The sequence below is a fragment of the Dermacentor albipictus genome, chromosome 3 (genome assembly GCF_038994185.2).
Source record: "Dermacentor albipictus isolate Rhodes 1998 colony chromosome 3, USDA_Dalb.pri_finalv2, whole genome shotgun sequence".
Lineage (NCBI taxonomy): Eukaryota > Metazoa > Arthropoda > Arachnida > Ixodida > Ixodidae > Dermacentor > Dermacentor albipictus.
This window is the reverse complement of record NC_091823.1, coordinates 77,196,307-77,213,922: the sequence shown is the minus strand read 5'-3', so window position 1 is coordinate 77,213,922 and position 17,616 is coordinate 77,196,307. Positions and strand designations below refer to the sequence as shown.

The 17,616-nt window shown below is 48.4% G+C and overlaps 1 protein-coding gene across 3 annotated transcripts in view; it reads left to right on the top strand.

The window, feature by feature from the left end:
- Nucleotides 1–17,616, top strand: part of LOC139057416 (cell adhesion molecule Dscam1-like) — a 336,268-nt gene that overhangs the window by 201,043 nt on the left and 117,609 nt on the right. For all 3 annotated transcript variants that reach the window (XM_070535634.1, XM_070535633.1, XM_070535632.1), the window contains exon 4: nt 14,961–15,122. In XM_070535634.1, the coding sequence (XP_070391735.1) occupies nt 14,961–15,122 (162 nt within the window). The remainder of the gene's footprint in view (nt 1–14,960; nt 15,123–17,616) is intronic.

Genomic DNA, 17,616 nt, shown 5'->3' with positions numbered 1-17,616 from the left:
TCAAGTGCTTGCTATTGCTGTGAATGCTTTGTCCTTTGGTAGAAGCTTCTTTTTTTAGTTTAATAAAGGGGAAAAATGAATGAACCCAGAAAGGCACCGCCGACCTATTTGTCATTAGGTGAAGAAGAAGAAAGTTGGAACGCGGTAGTGGCGGCGCGGCGTGATGATCTTCCCATCATCCGAAACCTCTGAAATTGGTCTAGCTTGTACTAAATATAACATCAATTTATTTTTAACGTATTAGGCATGGTGTTCTTGAAAATAATCACAAACCCCCCACATAGTGCGACGAAGACTTCCTTTAAGCACACGTTAGCATTGTAGGTAACTGAGCATTGATCCCATACACCATAGCTACTTTTCGTCAGCTAGAAGGAAGACCTTTATCTAAGAACAAGGTCATGGGGTTATGGCGCTTCAAAGTGAAAAAAACTGGAGGACGTTTAAGCTTCGCCTTCAAGAGTGGAACGTGATAGCGTTATCGCACCCCGTTCGCGCCGTCCACTCAAACGACCTACGCGAGCCAAACGTTTCGATCGGCACGTACAGCCGGGCCGCGACGAGCCACGAAGGCGGACGCGATCATGGGGCGAGTGGCGCGCCACGTGTCGGGGCAGCGCTGTACATTGAGAGGAGGGGGTCTTCTGTGTTTGCCGCAAGATGGCTCTGCGTATGCGCAGAAGACATGTAGCGGAAACGTGCTTCGCTGCTCGTGTAACTGCGACTTCTGTAATTTACATGTTCATAATTACTGATATACACCACAGTATAACTTTCTACGGCACGTTTATATGTCAACACCGCATTCACTAGAGACGTTTTTGTCCCTCTTTGAACTCTCGAACTCGTGGCTCACTGGTAGCGTCTACGCCTCACACTCCGGAGACCCTGTTTCGATTCCCACCCAGCCCATCTTGCAAGCTGCTTTTTATTATTTATGAAGTGCCTTCTGAGATTTATCGCTCACGGCCAACGCGCTGACACCGACGCCGACAACACCGGTTATTCTACGACACGAGCTCCTTAACGCTATCGCGTTAAAAATGTATGAACCCTTCCCCTACCGGTAAACGGGGGTCAGCGAAGCTTGTACTGCGCGCACTTGACCTTCGCCGCGGTTAAGTAACCCACAGGTAACGGCGCCGGATCTCTTCGGCATCCCGCTCCCTCAACTCTGTATCTCCTCGTTGCTCTTGGATTGCCTGGGCTGGAACGCCTGGATCGGCGCCCCGGACGGGTGAGCCCTTTCATGGGCGAGTTCTCGCCGTGGCTTGTCGGACGCTGTCAGTTCCCCGGGGAACGCACAGCGCGTGCCCGTCCCATCCGTTTTCGGAGAATGAACTGAACGGGAACGAAGCCGGCGGGCCGCCAGCGCAGCGCGCGCGGTGCCCTTTCCTTCCCCGGCGGAAGCGAAACGGCTCCGAGTGGTTGCGCCCGTGGCGTGAGCGCGCGCCTATAAAGCTGGAATCCTTGCTAATGACTCACGCTCCGGCGCGGGCGCAGCTGTGAAGTCATCAAACCACCCTTTCTCGCTACTGCCCTTTTTGCGTGACCAGGCCACCACCGAACCTTGCGAGCCAATACAAGCTTCGCTTCAAAATCTGACAGCGACATGAACGCTGCTGCAGTACATGAAGTCAAGCGAATTGAGCGACTGTCTGTTACGCACAGGTGGGCCTGACTTCCATTATATAGCTCCTACTGGTTCTCTTTTCCACTTCCACCAGGGCGAATTCAGTGAATTCAGGCAATTGTGCGACCGTCTTTGAAAGTTGTAGGGCGTAGCATCGCGTTATTGTGTGAATTTTTTCTCAATATTTCGTTATTTGTTTCTTCCTTCACCTTTTATTCCATTTAGCTGGTTATTCCGTTTACCGATATCATCGCGCTCATTCCATCGTAGCCACTCTGTCACGCAGTTACCCAAGCATGTCGAAGATAATTTGTACGGCAATTATCAAACACCGCTGTCAACGTAAGTGGCATACTTCTGAATTGTTGCTAGTGTGCCCTTTGATTTCTGCGGATGACAGGAGCTATTCGCTTACATTGACAGGCATTTTCTATGGTTTCTATAAACATTAAATTTCACAAACGTGATTGCGCGCTAAAATATGCAGATGTGTTTTGTAAATGGTGATATCCGTTACTTCAGTTCTCTTGTGGCTCATAGTCATAAGTAATTATGCAGATCACTTGCCCAGCATTCATTTTCTCGCCTCCCCTTTCCACTCTCTTTCTCTATTTATCCCCCTCAACCCATCCCTCCGTGCAGGGTAGGCAACCGGAACTACCTCTGGTTAACCTTCCTGCCTTTCTCTGTTTTCTCTCTCTTTCTCTCTCTCTCTTGTCGCCGAAATATTTAAAATACCTTGTCAGCGATGCAGTTGAAAGCAATTTCGCTTCCGATTTTACCACAGGAACTGTGGTTTATGGCTAGGTATCCCAGGAGGATTTCATATCAAGATGCACAGTAGACGATGTCACGCCCCTAATAAATATGGAGGCCACAAGCCTGCCCGTTTAGGTGTCCCTGTATCAATGAGGTTGTGAACTTTACGAGTGGCTCGCCATGTCGGTGGCTCAAATTGGCTTGATTTTAGAATGGCTGCGCTCTCCCTCAGTCGTCGCTGCTCATGTCTTGACACGATTGCGACCAAGGACTGAGACACTCATTGACACACACTAATGCACGAATGCGCCAAGACGTTTAAAGACGTAGAGAGAACGCTTAACGCATTCTCTCGCGTTTGGTTCTCCCTTCGCGAGAGCTCGTTCCATGAGATGAATAACGCTCACGGATGAAACCTACGAAAACCTACGAATACCTCAGAATTAGTTACCATGTAGTAGTTTCTGTCACCGCCTAACCAAGGCCGGAGGTCCCAACATAGCCTTTGACTATATGGGACCTAATTTGGTATTTCGTATCTATCAACACATGTTACCACTTTGAAGCAATAAACTTCGAAACTTTGAATGGTTCTGCTAAAATTTATCGGCTTCCACTGTGGTGGTACAAGCCGGCATGGCCACGGTCCAGAGCAAACGGTGCGTCGACGGCAAGAAGTGTTGAAAACGTTTGAGCGCTTCCTTTTTTAACTTTAATGAGCTTCAACGGACTGAGTTAGGGTACACTGCCCATCTTCATGGGGACAGTCTCCTACGGTCTTCGAAACGACAAAGGAAGTCTGTGCTAGTAACTCATCGGTCACTACTCTGTTTCTTAGATGCACCATGTTTCAAATGTTATGCGATTGACCATCATCATAATGGGCACACACACATAGCGGGTGTTTTAGCAACGACGACACAGACGGGGCCTAACGCATTGTATTATTCAGATTTCCTCGCCACGTGATGACACTGACTGCTGTGATCACAACATGAACGACAGCGCTATTGTATAAAACGACATCCCAGTGGCATTTGAAATACTAGTTGAGATCACTTAAAGGACAGCCGATGATACATCAAGAGAGCTGCAGAATCGACAGCGCAGAATGCCAACAAATTACTCAATAAACAAGTGAGGAAGGGGAATTACGGTTGAGAAAGAACGCGAAAATCAAAGTAAGTGAGCGTCACCGATTCCTCGAAAGACAGCCAAAACTACACAAAACCACTTCCTGATCAATGGTCTTGAAAGCCGTTTGTAGGATGCAAGATTTTGATCTGTGCAGTATCTCCAACTCTTCATGGTTTAAATCAAGCGAATCACTGTAGTGCCCTCTGACCGCGATGAAGCAACGGTTGCCTTCACATGGGTATTGCTCAAATTGCACTTGTGCTTCACAGCAAGGTGGTTCTAGCAGAATTATGTTGTCCTCACAAGAAGTATGCATGTTTTATTCCGATAGTAAGTATATGGACACTCCAGGCGCATTTCAGTCGTCATCGTCGCCGGCACCCTGATGTTCCGTACAAAGTCAAAAGACGAGAACATCGTCGTCACGCACCGTATTATCTATGGGCTGGTGAAAGCGCGCGAGGATAAGCCGACGATCGTGGCTCAATCTCGGGCGCGCAAGCGAGGAGGAAGCGCGCCGCCTTCCGTCGCGCACAGGACACCCGAGGGGAGGTAATGGAGGACAGTAGGGAGTCGTTCTAGTCCTGCGGCGGCTGCGTATGGCGGGGTGGCGCGAGCCTTATCTTGAAAGCGATCTGGGATGGGGACAGAGTGCTCCAAGAGCTGATAGCTTCGTGGGCCCTGTGTTGTCGCCGCTTAGTTGACGTTGAATCGAGAGGCATCACGAAGGTGATTTCATAGCTGCTGCTTCCACGCTTTCTCAATCCGGCGTCTTGACAGCGTGTGCGCGGTTATGGAGCGAGATGTGTCCACCTTTGCTTGTGGCCGCGTGACGCTATGCTTGTTAATTTAATTAGTAAGCGAATGTTTAAAAGTTTATACGGTCGATAAAACTACAATACTTACTTCGTATAGCTGCCTACTAATTTGCTAACGCAAGCGATGCTGCGCCTTTCGGGTGAAACTGCGACTTTCTTATTTCTATCTTTCTTTTATGAAGATGATGTGAATCAAATCGTTGTGCAGAGGGTTCTACTCATTCACTAAATACGTTCTACTGGTCAACGTTCGCTACCGTAGCATATATCAATCTACCAAAACTAATGGCAGTGAAGCGTATGGTGACCATTAGAACAAATCATTTGCATAATGCGTAAGCGTACGTATGGGAGCGGCGGGGCTCGTTCAAGGGTAACGCGCCGCTTCCGCTCCTCGCGGCTTTCGGACAAATCAGTACTGCACGAGGCTTTCAGGTGAATCAAGGAAGCGGAACACAGTGTTTTACCTGCATAATACGTAGCCGTGTTAACATACTACCAAGCGCCTGTCGAATAATTTTGTTGTCTATTCAGGAGTGTCGAGAACTCTAAAATTTGTTGGAATAATCGGGTATATTTGTCTTAAATTTCCTCTTAACAGCAACAGATTATTCCCGAATTGTGCGAAAGTTGTAATTTCACAATGTGAAGGTATGCGCAAAATTTCTGCTTGTCTAATCTCCTGTTATGCAGATAGATTTCAAGAAAGCTTGTTAATTATTGTTAACAGTGCTAGCTTGTTAAGCTAGTACTATTAATTATTGTCATTGTCCTTACTTTGCTCCTGACGTGATCGTGCTGACCTTGTGTTTCTTTTCGAACACCTTCGCGGTAACCACGCTTTCCCTGAACTCCTCAGTTTTATCATGTTACGTATTCCGCGCAAGATCACCAGATAACATAGGCATTTCCATGTTCCTACCTGTCATCACCAACACCCAACCGTCCAGAAAATAAAGTATTACAACGAAGCTGTATACCTCTACCGTCCCAGGAAATTTTCGTGTCGTAAGAAAAAAAAACTCCCCATACGTAGGCCGATCCCGGAGATAGTGCAATGCCGAGCCGACCTGCGGCGGAGGTGAAGCAGGTTTTAAGCACTCATCATAAATAGGCTGATTCTGAATATAGTACAATACCATCCCGACCCGCGGCGGAGGTGAAGCAGGCGTTAAGCACTTCCCATACGTGGGCCGATGCCGAAGACAGTGCAATGCCGGACCGACCCGCGGCGGAGGTGAAGCAGGAGTTATGCACTCCCCATACGTGGGCTGATGCCGAATATAGTACAATACCGTCCCGACCAGCGGTGGAGGTGAAGAAGGCTTTAAGCATTCCCCATACGTGGGCCGATTCCGAAGATAGTGCAATGCCGGACCGACCCGCGGCGGAGGTGAAGCAGGAATTATGCACACCCCATACATGGGCCGATTCCAAATACAATACCGTCCCGACACCCAGCGGAGGTGAATCAGGCGTGAAGCACTTCCCATATGTGGGTCGATCCCGAAAATAGTGCAATGCCGGGCTACCCGCGGCGAAGGTGCACTTCACCATTAACCGACCCACATAAACAGTTTCGCTGGTCATCCTTCTTCAGAGTGGAAAGGTGCTGCGATTTTTTTGCAACGCTTATTTTCATTATCTTCACCTGTTTCATATCTCGCTGTCATAGTTTTTTTATCGAGCTTTACATTGTAGTGCCGTAGTTCAACTGCCCTTCTTCACCTTTCTCTTTTTTATTCAGCTTACGCCTTGTTCTATGTACACACTTCTATTGAAGATTTTTCATTTAATTCATTGTTTTTTTTTTGCTTCTATTCCCCTGACATTATTCTTTCGTGCGCCAGCACTCGGAGCTTATTGTCGTTCCTGGGCACGGTAAATTAACGATTGATTGATTGACTGATTGATTGATTGATTGATTTATTGATTGATTATCGTCATCTTTTAGTTCGTCCGTACACACATTGGTAATTGCGATTATTAAAAACAGATCAAATATGAGGAGATGAAACCGTTAACCGCTTTTAAATGTTTCACAGGCGTGTTTTGTTTACTCGGTTTTGTTTTCTAGCCAACAAGTGTGGCGAGCATGTCCTTGCTGCCGTGATTGACATGCTTGTCTCAGCAATCGTGACTCCATTTACTATGGCTGTTCTTGGATAGGGGACGCCTCCTTTACTGCTCTTTTTAATTCTGACATCGCGGACATGCAAATGTAAGCGGGATCGATGACAGCCGTTTCCTCATGGCACAACGTGCTGACGTCCCTCAATGGTCTTCACGTGATTTATCGTGCTCCTGTGTTTATACGGCCTGTGGACAAAAGAATCAGGTGGAGAAAATGCGGCCAGCTTTTGTACATGTGGCGCAAATTTATGTGAACACGGACGCTATTGGCGCTACTCCTGATTTACTGGAGCTGGTGTACGCCTTCCGAGTCTGCGTGATGATTCTGGTCCAGCCAAAAAAAAAAAAAGGTTTATTTTCCCGTCCTTCTTTTTCCCCCAACATATCGTGTGCGCACTAGAATTGATTTGAGCTGTACTGTGGCCTCGCGGACAGAAATAGTCGTGATTGTTGCAGGAGGTACTTATGACTCGTTATCTTGAGTTTTTATATATTTACTACGTGTGCAGTGTCGAATTAAACTCGTCCAAATCAGTACCTCGGTGCCATTTTGGAATGATTGTATAATCTCAGTATAGATCGGTTTGATTCTCTTGAACTTGGTGAACTAGTTCAGGAGATGCTCCGCTTAGCTATTCGTTTCATCGGTTCAGCATGGCTGCGTCTTCACGTTGATGTTCGTTTCGCAGAGTGGAGGCTTGATCGCAGCATCGCAGGGTTTGTGCAGCTGATGCCGTGTCGGTTGGACGCGAGTAAGAACTGTCACTGAACTGGCGGAAACTAAACGTGAGAAGGATCGCGAATAGAATGCACCCAATGACTCGCAATTCCTTGACACTTGTGCCAAAACCATCTGTTTCCGTTCATGCGCCAATCAGTTGAATATTGAAAAATTACTGCGTTGTTGGAATGGCGGCTTATAAATATTATAAAATGTATAAAAATTATCGTGATTGAAGGACTAACCAATGCACCGCCAGCTCTGTCCTAGTTAAAATTGCGAAAATTATGATTTTATGTCCATAACGCGCGAATAACAAAACAAGGGGACTGTGTGCTCACATTTTCAGGAAATATTGTTATTTAAATAACGCAAATTATTATCATTTCGTGGATAGTGCCTTTTTCGAAAACTGACGAACTACGAATTTCTCGCCATTGACAAGCGGGTAAACTTAAGTGCGTACAAAAATTCAAACATACAGCAACTTGAATGTTTACGTATATAAGACGCGTGAGCCCTAACTTGCGGCATACAGTCCCACTGGTTGCAGGTATCAGACACTCTTACCCGGAAGGTTCTGTCATGACGCGCCTCTTGAAGTTAATTAATAGACGCGTCCTTTGGATTACTAAGAAATGAACGTCAAATTTCTAAGGTGAAATTTACAAAGGCTCGGGTATTCAGATTTAGGTGCAAGAATCCAAAGTAGCCGAAGTCTGGAGACCCCGGTACAGTGCGTCTCATAATCAATTCGTAGTTTAGGCAAGTGAAAAGCCTAAAATGTGCTTACTTTAGTGTAACGTCTATGCTGTTAAAGTAGCGAGCAATTAAATCGCCTGATCACTAACGCCGTCATTTCCGCGTGCACACCGTCCTCGTTTTTCTAGCACTGTTGCAGCGGTGTCGGTCACCGCTGCGGGAATTTGAGAAGTGATTCGGTAGCTCGTTTTCACAATTTTAAGTCTATCCAGTTTGTGGGATTAAAAAGTGCCGAGTGCCAGCATAAGGTGCAACAGGCTGGTTTATTCTTTCACTCAATTAAAAACAAGGGTGAAATGTACTAGAACAGCGCTGATAAATAGCAGTAGCCGCAACTACGGCTCGACGGGTTGTGAACTACACAGCATGTCTGGTTAGTCTCTCGAAGGGGGCACGCCTACACATTCCTCACTGCCATGACAGACGCCACGAACCAATCTAAGAGCGCTCTTAGCGGTGGCTCATGTCGAGACAAAAAAGCGCGGCGCAAATCCTCGGAAGCAGCGCTTCACTCGGCGAAGTTGTGATGCAGCAGAAACTCATTCATATAGCTACGCGGCGGTGGTGGTAGCGACGAAAATCACCACAAGGTCAACATGTTGCTGCCGGAAAAGGAAGAGAAATCGCAGGACTAAGTAGTAAGATAATGCACAATGTTCGTATTTCACTAAACATTTCGGCCGCATAATTATATCTTTTAATTAGTTCAGGTACTTACCGATCGGGTTTCCGAATGTGTAACTGAATAAACTGTTTTTGGCGCATATATTTGTTTCCATTAGGTCTACCAAGATTAAAATGCCAGAGGTATTCGCCTAAGGGCAGGAAGTTGGCATTCTTACTTCTTGAACCTTTTTAAACTTCAACTAGTCTCCGACATTCAACTTTGATACGCCATTTTGGGCACTATTCCATTATAGTCTATACCTTTCTCTGTGTGAATCTTGTATTCCTTACGCTTAGCTGCACTTTTCGTCAGAATATAGGCCATCCCAGTAATTTTACTGCCGACAGTCAGTGAGATAGGAACATCGATAAGAGCGGGGAAGTCAACATATTGCATTAAATCGTGCAATGAATCTGTGATTGGGCCCAATATTCAAGCGTACTGCCTATGGGTGTTATCCACTCAATATTCGCACGGCGAAGTTACGACGTAGCTGTTGCCGGAGGTATATCTTAAAAAGTTCTAGCGTGCCGAAGTGGTCGGCGACCTTCATTGAGGGTAGCGGAGGTATTTGGAGATCCATATAACAAAGTGAGGCTGTGTCGGTTTTAATCAGCTCTGACAGAAGCCATGGTGGGTTCTACGGCTGATACGTCGCGACATTTAACGCATTCCGAAGGGTTAGACAAGTGCAAGGCATGAAGTCCTATTGCCAAGGGATAAACACGCGCATTGACGCAGATATAAATGGCTTAATAATGGTATGCCTGGGACCAGAAATGTCCCGAGTACCTTATTTCGAAGCTGATTACAATAAATAGGTTTGGAAGATTTACGTACCAAAACCGCAATTCAATTATGAGGCACGGTGTATTGGGGGACTCCGGAATAACTTTGATCATTTGGGGTTCCTAAAAGTACACCCAATGCACTTTACGTGAGTGTTTTTGCAATCAGCACCTATGAGGATGCGCAATCAAGCCCGTGACCTCATGCTCGGAAGTGCAGCGCCACCATCACTAAACAATCACTGCGCGTCTTTCACAGGTCATGCGTGGAAGGCTTTCTCAGGGCGTGGCCGGAAAGCGGTGGTCGAAAAGGTGCATGTTTTGGTAACGTGTGCGTGCCCATGAAGGCCAGACGTGCAATTTGCAATTATTTCGGACGTTAACTGTGCAAGTTTTTTTTATGCGAAGCATATTACGAGAGCTCAACCCAGCTCCTCAGGCGCGGCGGTGTCGCCTTCAATGACCTTTGACCCCATGCCATACCACGTGACACCGTGACGTCACGACAGAGGAGAAACGGGGTTCCAACTCGCGCCGTCGCTCGCGGCGTCGCGGTGGTATATAAGCAGCTGCGCTTGTTTCTAGGTGGCTTTGGCTCAACTCTTGCAAGATGGGCTGGGTGGGAATCGAACCAGGGTCTCCGGAGTGTGAGACGGAGACGCTACCACTGAGCCACGAGTACGATGCTTCAAAGCGGTACAAAAGCGCCTCTAGTGAATGCGGTGTTGCCTTAGAAACGAGGTGTTTCTAAGGCTCAGGCATGCGTCGCTTGCTCAGGCGCACATTTCGTTGCCGCGCCGAACGCTGCGTTGCTCGACGCTCACCGCGTCCAATGCGGGGCGCGTAGTCGCTGCGCCGTAGCCCATTGTCTTACACCCCTTCGCGGGTCGACGGTGTTACGAACTTGCACCGCTGCACCACGATTACGGCTTTGTGGTCCCGTAGCGCTCTTCACCCGTTTCGTGACAGAGCGTTGGTAGCGAAGACTCCGAGCCTGGCGTCGATGAGAATAACAAAAGGGACTTTATACATTATATACAGGTTATCATACAGGACATAAACGGATCGGCACTGGGGCCGAGAGCTCACACAAACGCGACTGTTCTCGCACGACGGCGTCCGGCGAAAACGCGTGACACATCTCACCCCAGTCGGGAGCGACCCTCTCTCCAGGTGGGGTCGGCGGATCCTGTTTTCGAGCGGCGTGTCGCTGCTTTTATAATCCCCGAGGCCCATTGTCACTCAAACGGCCCAATACAAAGTCAGCACACGACGGTCGTCCGAGGGGTCCAACCAGCGACCGCGCTGGCCACTCGGTTCAAAGTTCGCGCGCGCGGTGACCTCCCGGCAAGGGAGGTGCGGCGCCGGGCCGTCGGGCACACGCGGACACGTCAAAACACGCTGCTCCGCCGAGGCTTCTCCCGCACGAAGGCGCAGCATCTTGACTTGTGAAGGGAGAATTATGGCGCTCGCAGGATAGATTCTGCATCTTGCAGATTCGGGATCCGGGCTTGTGGTAATGGCACAACAGCATCCCCGCCCTCAGATAAGGCGCCGGGAAGACGAGCTGCCTCCACGTGGCTCGGATGCCAGGCGCGCACGTTCGTCAGGCTCGTCCAAGTTCACGTCCAGTGTCGGGACGCCAGGTAACCTCACGTGCCCAGGTCCGACTCGCCAGGACAGGAGCTCTGCTCACCACGTCGTCGCCAAGGCACCTTGACCAGCTCCGCTCGGGTCGTTCCTAAGACCTTGCTTCTCGCCACTGGTCCCGCTTGGTCGTTCTGCAGCTTGCAAAACCGACCGGCAAAAGGCAACACCCAACACGAACAAGTGCCCTCTGTCTCCCGTCAAACACCAGACAAGGCCATAATTCAAATCAACCTAACTAAATTGTTTTCCCCTTTTTTCTCCCGCTGCAACAAGAGGCAGGTGTACGATCTAGCACACAAGGCTCAAACAACCAGTTTTCAAATTAACAACACAACAAAATAGAAACAATTATTAATCAGCACTAATAATTACAAATAGAATGGTCCCCTTGAAATCGCTTGGACCGAAAACATACTTCTGAGGAAGCAAATGAGGTCATTCATTTTTCCCGGCGATATTTTCGCGGAATCCGAAGCTGCTTATATTTGCGACCCTGCTTATCCGTGTAGCGGCGGTACAATAAGCCAGATTCCTTGCCAAATGAAACCCCCTTTTCTTTCACTCCCCGTTTGACGCTCTTCCTCAGATCGGCTAGTGAACAATCTTCCTGTTGTTCGCGAATCCGAGTTTCCCTTTCAACTGCAGCCTGCTCCTGCCAGCTGGCGGAAACCGGAGTGAGTGCGGAGCCCGCGTCGCCTAATTTCGGCGTCGAGTCTCTATCGCGGCTAGCACTGCCCGCGTCACTCCCACTCACTTCCAGGACCCGCTCGTCTAGGCCAGCCTCCGAGCTCTGCCTCTCCCGTGACTGCTCGCCACTCAAGTTACCGTGATCGGTCCGTGTGCCGCACCGCCTTTCGCTCACCGACGCTAAGTCAAGTTCCCTCGACAGCGGGCGCGCTTTGGATCGCGTGGGGGCCATGTACGCCACGTCGGCAAAGAATGATTTGCCCTGATCCCTCAGCAGCTGCTCCGAGCTATTTGAGAAGAGGTAGGAAAATTGCTCCGGGAGGGCGGCTGACACAGCGGCTTCGGTGTTAAGTTTCCCAAATTCTCCTTCAATGCTAACCGTTGCGATCGGTAAACAGACACTCTCCTTCTCGGCCACTTGCCGTATCCTAACGCACTCTCCCGTAAAATCACTCGAGGAGACGAAAGACGGGTGAACAACGTCCATAGTTGCTGCAGAGTCCCGCAGTGCTCGGCACTTCTTGCCGTTTACCTTAATTTCCTGCACATAGGGCTCCAATAGACGTATGTTCTTGTGAGTTTCCTGTATCGTTGCAAAAGCAATTCTCTCTGGGCAGCTTGCAGCGATATGCCCTTGCTTTTTGCAATTGTAGCAGGTTAACGGTCTCCGTTTTTCAAAAGAACGCGTCATTTCGTTTCGCTGTTTCGGACCATCGTCATCATTCTGAGATGCATTCTGTCCATCCCTTACAGTTTCTTTGGGAAGGGACTCGTCGTCCCGAAACTCGCGACGCGTGATTTCCTTCCGTTCGTCGGGCTTCCCGTAAAACCCATCTCTTCTATCTGCTTTTTCTACGCGCACCGCCTTGCTGTGCAAGCTGCGGCGGGTGTAATACTCTTCCGCTAACTCTGCTGCCTTGTTTAGCTTAACCTCCTTTAGCCTATCTTGCAGCCAGAGCCGGACATCCTCATCAATGCAACGGTAGAACTGCTCCAACGCGATGCATTCGACAATTTTGTCGCGGTCGTCGTAAACCTCTTCGCCCTTCAGCCATTCCACCAAGTCGGCTTTTAGACGAAACGCGAAGTCAACATTCGACTCCTTACCCTTTTTTGCATACCGGAACCTCTGCCGGAAAGCTTCGGGCGACAATTTGTACTTCCGCAGTAGCGCTTCCTTCACATCACTGTAGCTCTCAAACGCCTCTTTCGATAAGCAAGTTATTACGTCTGATGCCTCCCCAGGAAGCAACGCTAACAGATTCTGTGCCCAGAGGGATCGTTCAATGCTATTCCGTTCGCACACGTGCTCAAATTTCACGAGGTATTTGGCCATATCCTCTCCGACGACAAAGGGTGGAAGTTGATCGCGTATTCTTGGAACGTTAGAAGTGAGACTAGGCGCTGGCGAGCTATTTCGGGTCTCCAACTCTTTCATTTTAAGCTCGTGCTCACGAATCTCTCTCCTTTCCTCCTTTTCCTCCTCGCGACGTTGCTGTTCTCTCCTTTCCTCCTTTTCCTCCTCGCGACGTTGCTGTTCTCTCCTTTCCTCCTTTTCCTCCTCGCGACGTTGCTGTTCTCTCCTTTCCTGCTCGCAATGTTCCTTCTCCTCCCTTTCCCGACGTTCATTGATACCCGCCAAGGCCTCAGCGGCTTCCTCAGCCGTTACGTCCCCAGTCCTCATGACCTCAAGGATCGCATTCTTTCTTTTGGTTGAGCCCAACTCAATGCCCAACTCCTCACAAATTTCGAGAAGTTCCTTCACCTTGTACTTCTCCATCGTTCACACTGTCCTCCTGCTGTTTACCCTTTTTGAATATACCTGCCGTACGCTACTATAACACTACTAGTAAGACATATGCAAGTATTTCACACACTGCCCTGTTTACCCTCTCAGCATCCCCTGGTTTTCAAAACACTCTTACTAGGCTTGAAACACACAAGGTTAAACACAATGCAACACCAAGTCAATCCCTCAGCTACTATAACCTGTGTCAGAGAAAGTCTGGTGTTTGAGGTAAACTTCAGGCACTCACCGCGCCGAGGTAGCTGATGCCGGTCAATCCCGTAGCTGCCATCCAGTGTTACGAACTTGCACCGCTGCACCACGATTACGGCTTTGTGGTCCCGTAGCGCTCTTCACCCGTTTCGTGACAGAGCGTTGGTAGCGAAGACTCCGAGCCTGGCGTCGATGAGAATAACAAAAGGGACTTTATACATTATATACAGGTTATCATACAGGACATAAACGGATCGGCACTGGGGCCGAGAGCTCACACAAACGCGACTGTTCTCGCACGACGGCGTCCGGCGAAAACGCGTGACACATCTCACCCCAGTCGGGAGCGACCCTCTCTCCAGGTGGGGTCGGCGGATCCTGTTTTCGAGCGGCGTGTCGCTGCTTTTATAATCCCCGAGGCCCATTGTCACTCAAACGGCCCAATACAAAGTCAGCACACGACGGTCGTCCGAGGGGTCCAACCAGCGACCGCGCTGGCCACTCGGTTCAAAGTTCGCGCGCGCGGTGACCTCCCGGCAAGGGAGGTGCGGCGCCGGGCCGTCGGGCACACGCGGACACGTCAAAACACGCTGCTCCGCCGAGGCTTCTCCCGCACGAAGGCGCAGCATCTTGACTTGTGAAGGGAGAATTATGGCGCTCGCAGGATAGATTCTGCATCTTGCAGATTCGGGATCCGGGCTTGTGGTAATGGCACAACAACGGGAACGCTGTCGCGTTCCACTCTTGAAGGCGAAGCAGAGTAACGCATGAGTTCTTTCTTCGTCTAGCCAAACCAAATATAGCCAAGCAACAGCAGTTCACCAGGCTAAACAGTGGTTCAACAACTAAAATAAAGGCTAGTATGCTTCGCATCCTGGGCTTAACCTTAGCTAAGCCACAGCCATTTTTTTTTCCTCTGCAGACAATATTTGTGTATACATAGTGCATAGTTGTACCTAGTGTATTCGCAATGATTTGGATAATTATATCTCGTTATGCTCTTCATAGGCACAAAGCTAACAATGCTTGCGCGAAAAAATGTCGGGCCTCGATGCTATTTTTGTCTGCCAGGTACTTTTAATCAAATCCGAGCCTGTTTGCTCACAAGCAATAACAAGTGAATGTATTAACAATATGTTTACTATCTTTTTTCTCGTTCTCCTCTCTCCCCCTGCTCCTCTTGACACCAAACACATCACCGTGCAGTGGTGCTGGAGAAGTTCGTCGCAAGCGTCTACGACGTGTACGTGGTGCGCGGCAACTCGGCAATCCTCCGCTGTCACGTACCTCCCACCGTCAAGGATTACGTCAAAGTGACGTCATGGGTACTCGACGATGGCGTCACTATTGGCACACTCGAAGGAACAGGTGAGTCTTTCTGCTTTCCGTAAAATCTAAAATCATCTCGCCCGCTAGACTGAGCCATGCCAATATGTACAAACTTAGGCCAGTCGTCTTTGCTCAGCCTTATTACGCATGATTGGACTACCACTATCATAAGTAGGAAACAATTTCTCGCGACGTTGGCGGTACAAACCTTACTGCTGTTTTTAAAGAGCAACAAAGGTCTTGTTTTGATTTCTTCCTGCAGCCTGGTGTATGGGGGACGGGGGGAGGTGCGGACTGGATGAATTTATGCACTCTTCAACAGACACCTGTATTGCTATTGAGCATAAGAAGGCATGCATGGAACGAAGATATCTGGATCGAGCATGAATTCCTAAGAGCTTTTGGTGCTCTAATCATCCAATGTCGCAATATCTTCCAATGTAATTTTAAGTGTTTCGCGTTTTAGTGTTTCTCTGTTGCAGCATGATAGCATGCAAGCAAGAATTAACTTTTCCTACAGTGCTGCGCATACGTGCGACAATCAGTAGGAACGCAGCTGCCGTTTAAGCGAACAGCATACCGTCGGACAATTTGAGGCCCATTTTTAGGCTGTGAACTCTATATGTGTCCCCATGTTTCACTTGAAGAGATAGAATTCATTTAGATTTATTGTTGACACATGCGAGTAATACTTTCCGATGACACTTCAATTGATAGCATTGCTAAAGAGGTATTCTACTGTAATAGCGTAGCACCGGAAAGGACGATACGGAAAATTTATTTTTTTCTGCTCAAAGGCAATATTTCCCGTGACAGTTTCCTATTACGCTTACTATGTACGGATAAAATTGGTCATTGCCGATATTAAGGCTGTAACCATAATAAGCAGTAGTATGCCAAGTTTTGCCCACATGCATACTTTAATATCATCATGGGTACGTTGCCTTATAAATGCGTATGATATTGCAGTTTATTCTTTGGGAAATTTCGGGGTTTTCTACCCAGGAAGGAGTGAAAGAGCCATTTCTTTTCATTCGTAAGAATTATTTTCATTACTGGCCGCTTTACATAAAGTGTTCTCTATTGTGATTGGACAGATCCCATTCTTAGAATATTTTTTAGCTTGAAATACTTTCTTGAATACGGCACATGATTATTTGCCACGATAATCGAGAGAGAAGACATGGTGGGCTCTCTCATCTTACATTATTCAGATTAATTAGCATTGTTCTTGTACATAAGCGGCCCTCTCCTCCACCTCATCCATACTCTAAAAAACTAAACGTGTCAGAGTTCTAAGGGCTGCTCTATCAGTGGAGTAGTCGCATGTCAGATTTAGAGCACTTTTCTCTAGGGTGCGTGTACTCTGCCACTTCGAAATAGCGTGGTAGCCGTAGAGTAATTTAACTCTACTTCGTAGCAGGGGGAGTAGCTGCAGTACAGCTGATTTTACTCTGTTGCAGCTAGTTAGATTGACTACATTGGTGTTGATTTTACTCTAAGCAGCTAGATTAGGCACCTTAGGCTGCCTGTAAAAGAGGAATAGTACGTGAAATTCTGTTTCAGAAATTAAAAGAGCTGGAACATCCAACTTCGAAGGATTTAGTTATGTCTACGTACATCGCAGTGTTTTTTCAGTCTCTCCACTGCATTACACGTACGTCAAAGCCTGAAATTCCACCTTCTGCTATAAACTGAATTTGAATAATATTTAAAAAAATTGCAGTTACGCCAGAAAGTCGAAGCATCGATTGCCATAAAAAATTAGCAGACAACCATACAAAGTAACTACAGCACTTTTACCGGCCGTATCGACTTGTAAACATTCTCTTGCTAACTAAATTAAAAAGCGTGGTGTCAGCGCGTACAGCAAACATGAACACATCGCACTGAATGACCGCGGATATTCTCGGTCGAAACGCTGGCGTGAGGAAGCGCAGCAGCAGCAGCGCGCGAAGTGACCTTCGTGCTGTGTATCGCTTCAATGCAAACTCAACGCCGAGAACACACAGCACTCACAAAGATACGAGCCGTCGACGCAGCTAGACTCTGCCCCCAACGCAAGTCGCGCTCGAGATACAGCCTCGTGACCTCGCGCAGCCGCCGCATACGCAGTTGCAGCTGGAGTAGAATGCCGCCCCCCTCCCTCCCCTCCCCGCGAAGCCTTGCAACATAGGGAGCCTCGCGCTGCGGAAGACGACGCGCTTCCTCCCCGCTCTTCTCCCTTTCGCGCGGACGAGATTGACCCGCGATCGTCGGCTCCCTTCGCGCGCTTTCACTCGCACATACAGCACCTGGCGCGCGTTCACGATGTTATCTCCCTTGGACTTTATACGGAACGTAACAGCGACGGTGACGTCGACGGCAACGGCAGAATTGCGCCGGATGTGTCCATATAATTACCATCGCAATAAAACAATTCACGGAGAAAGTCCTCTGGGAGTAGTCTAAAGTATGCGTAAGCATTGTGCTACTTGCTCATCTCAGTAATGTGGAAAGTTAGGCTAGTTGGTGCCCACTCGGTGCACTCACA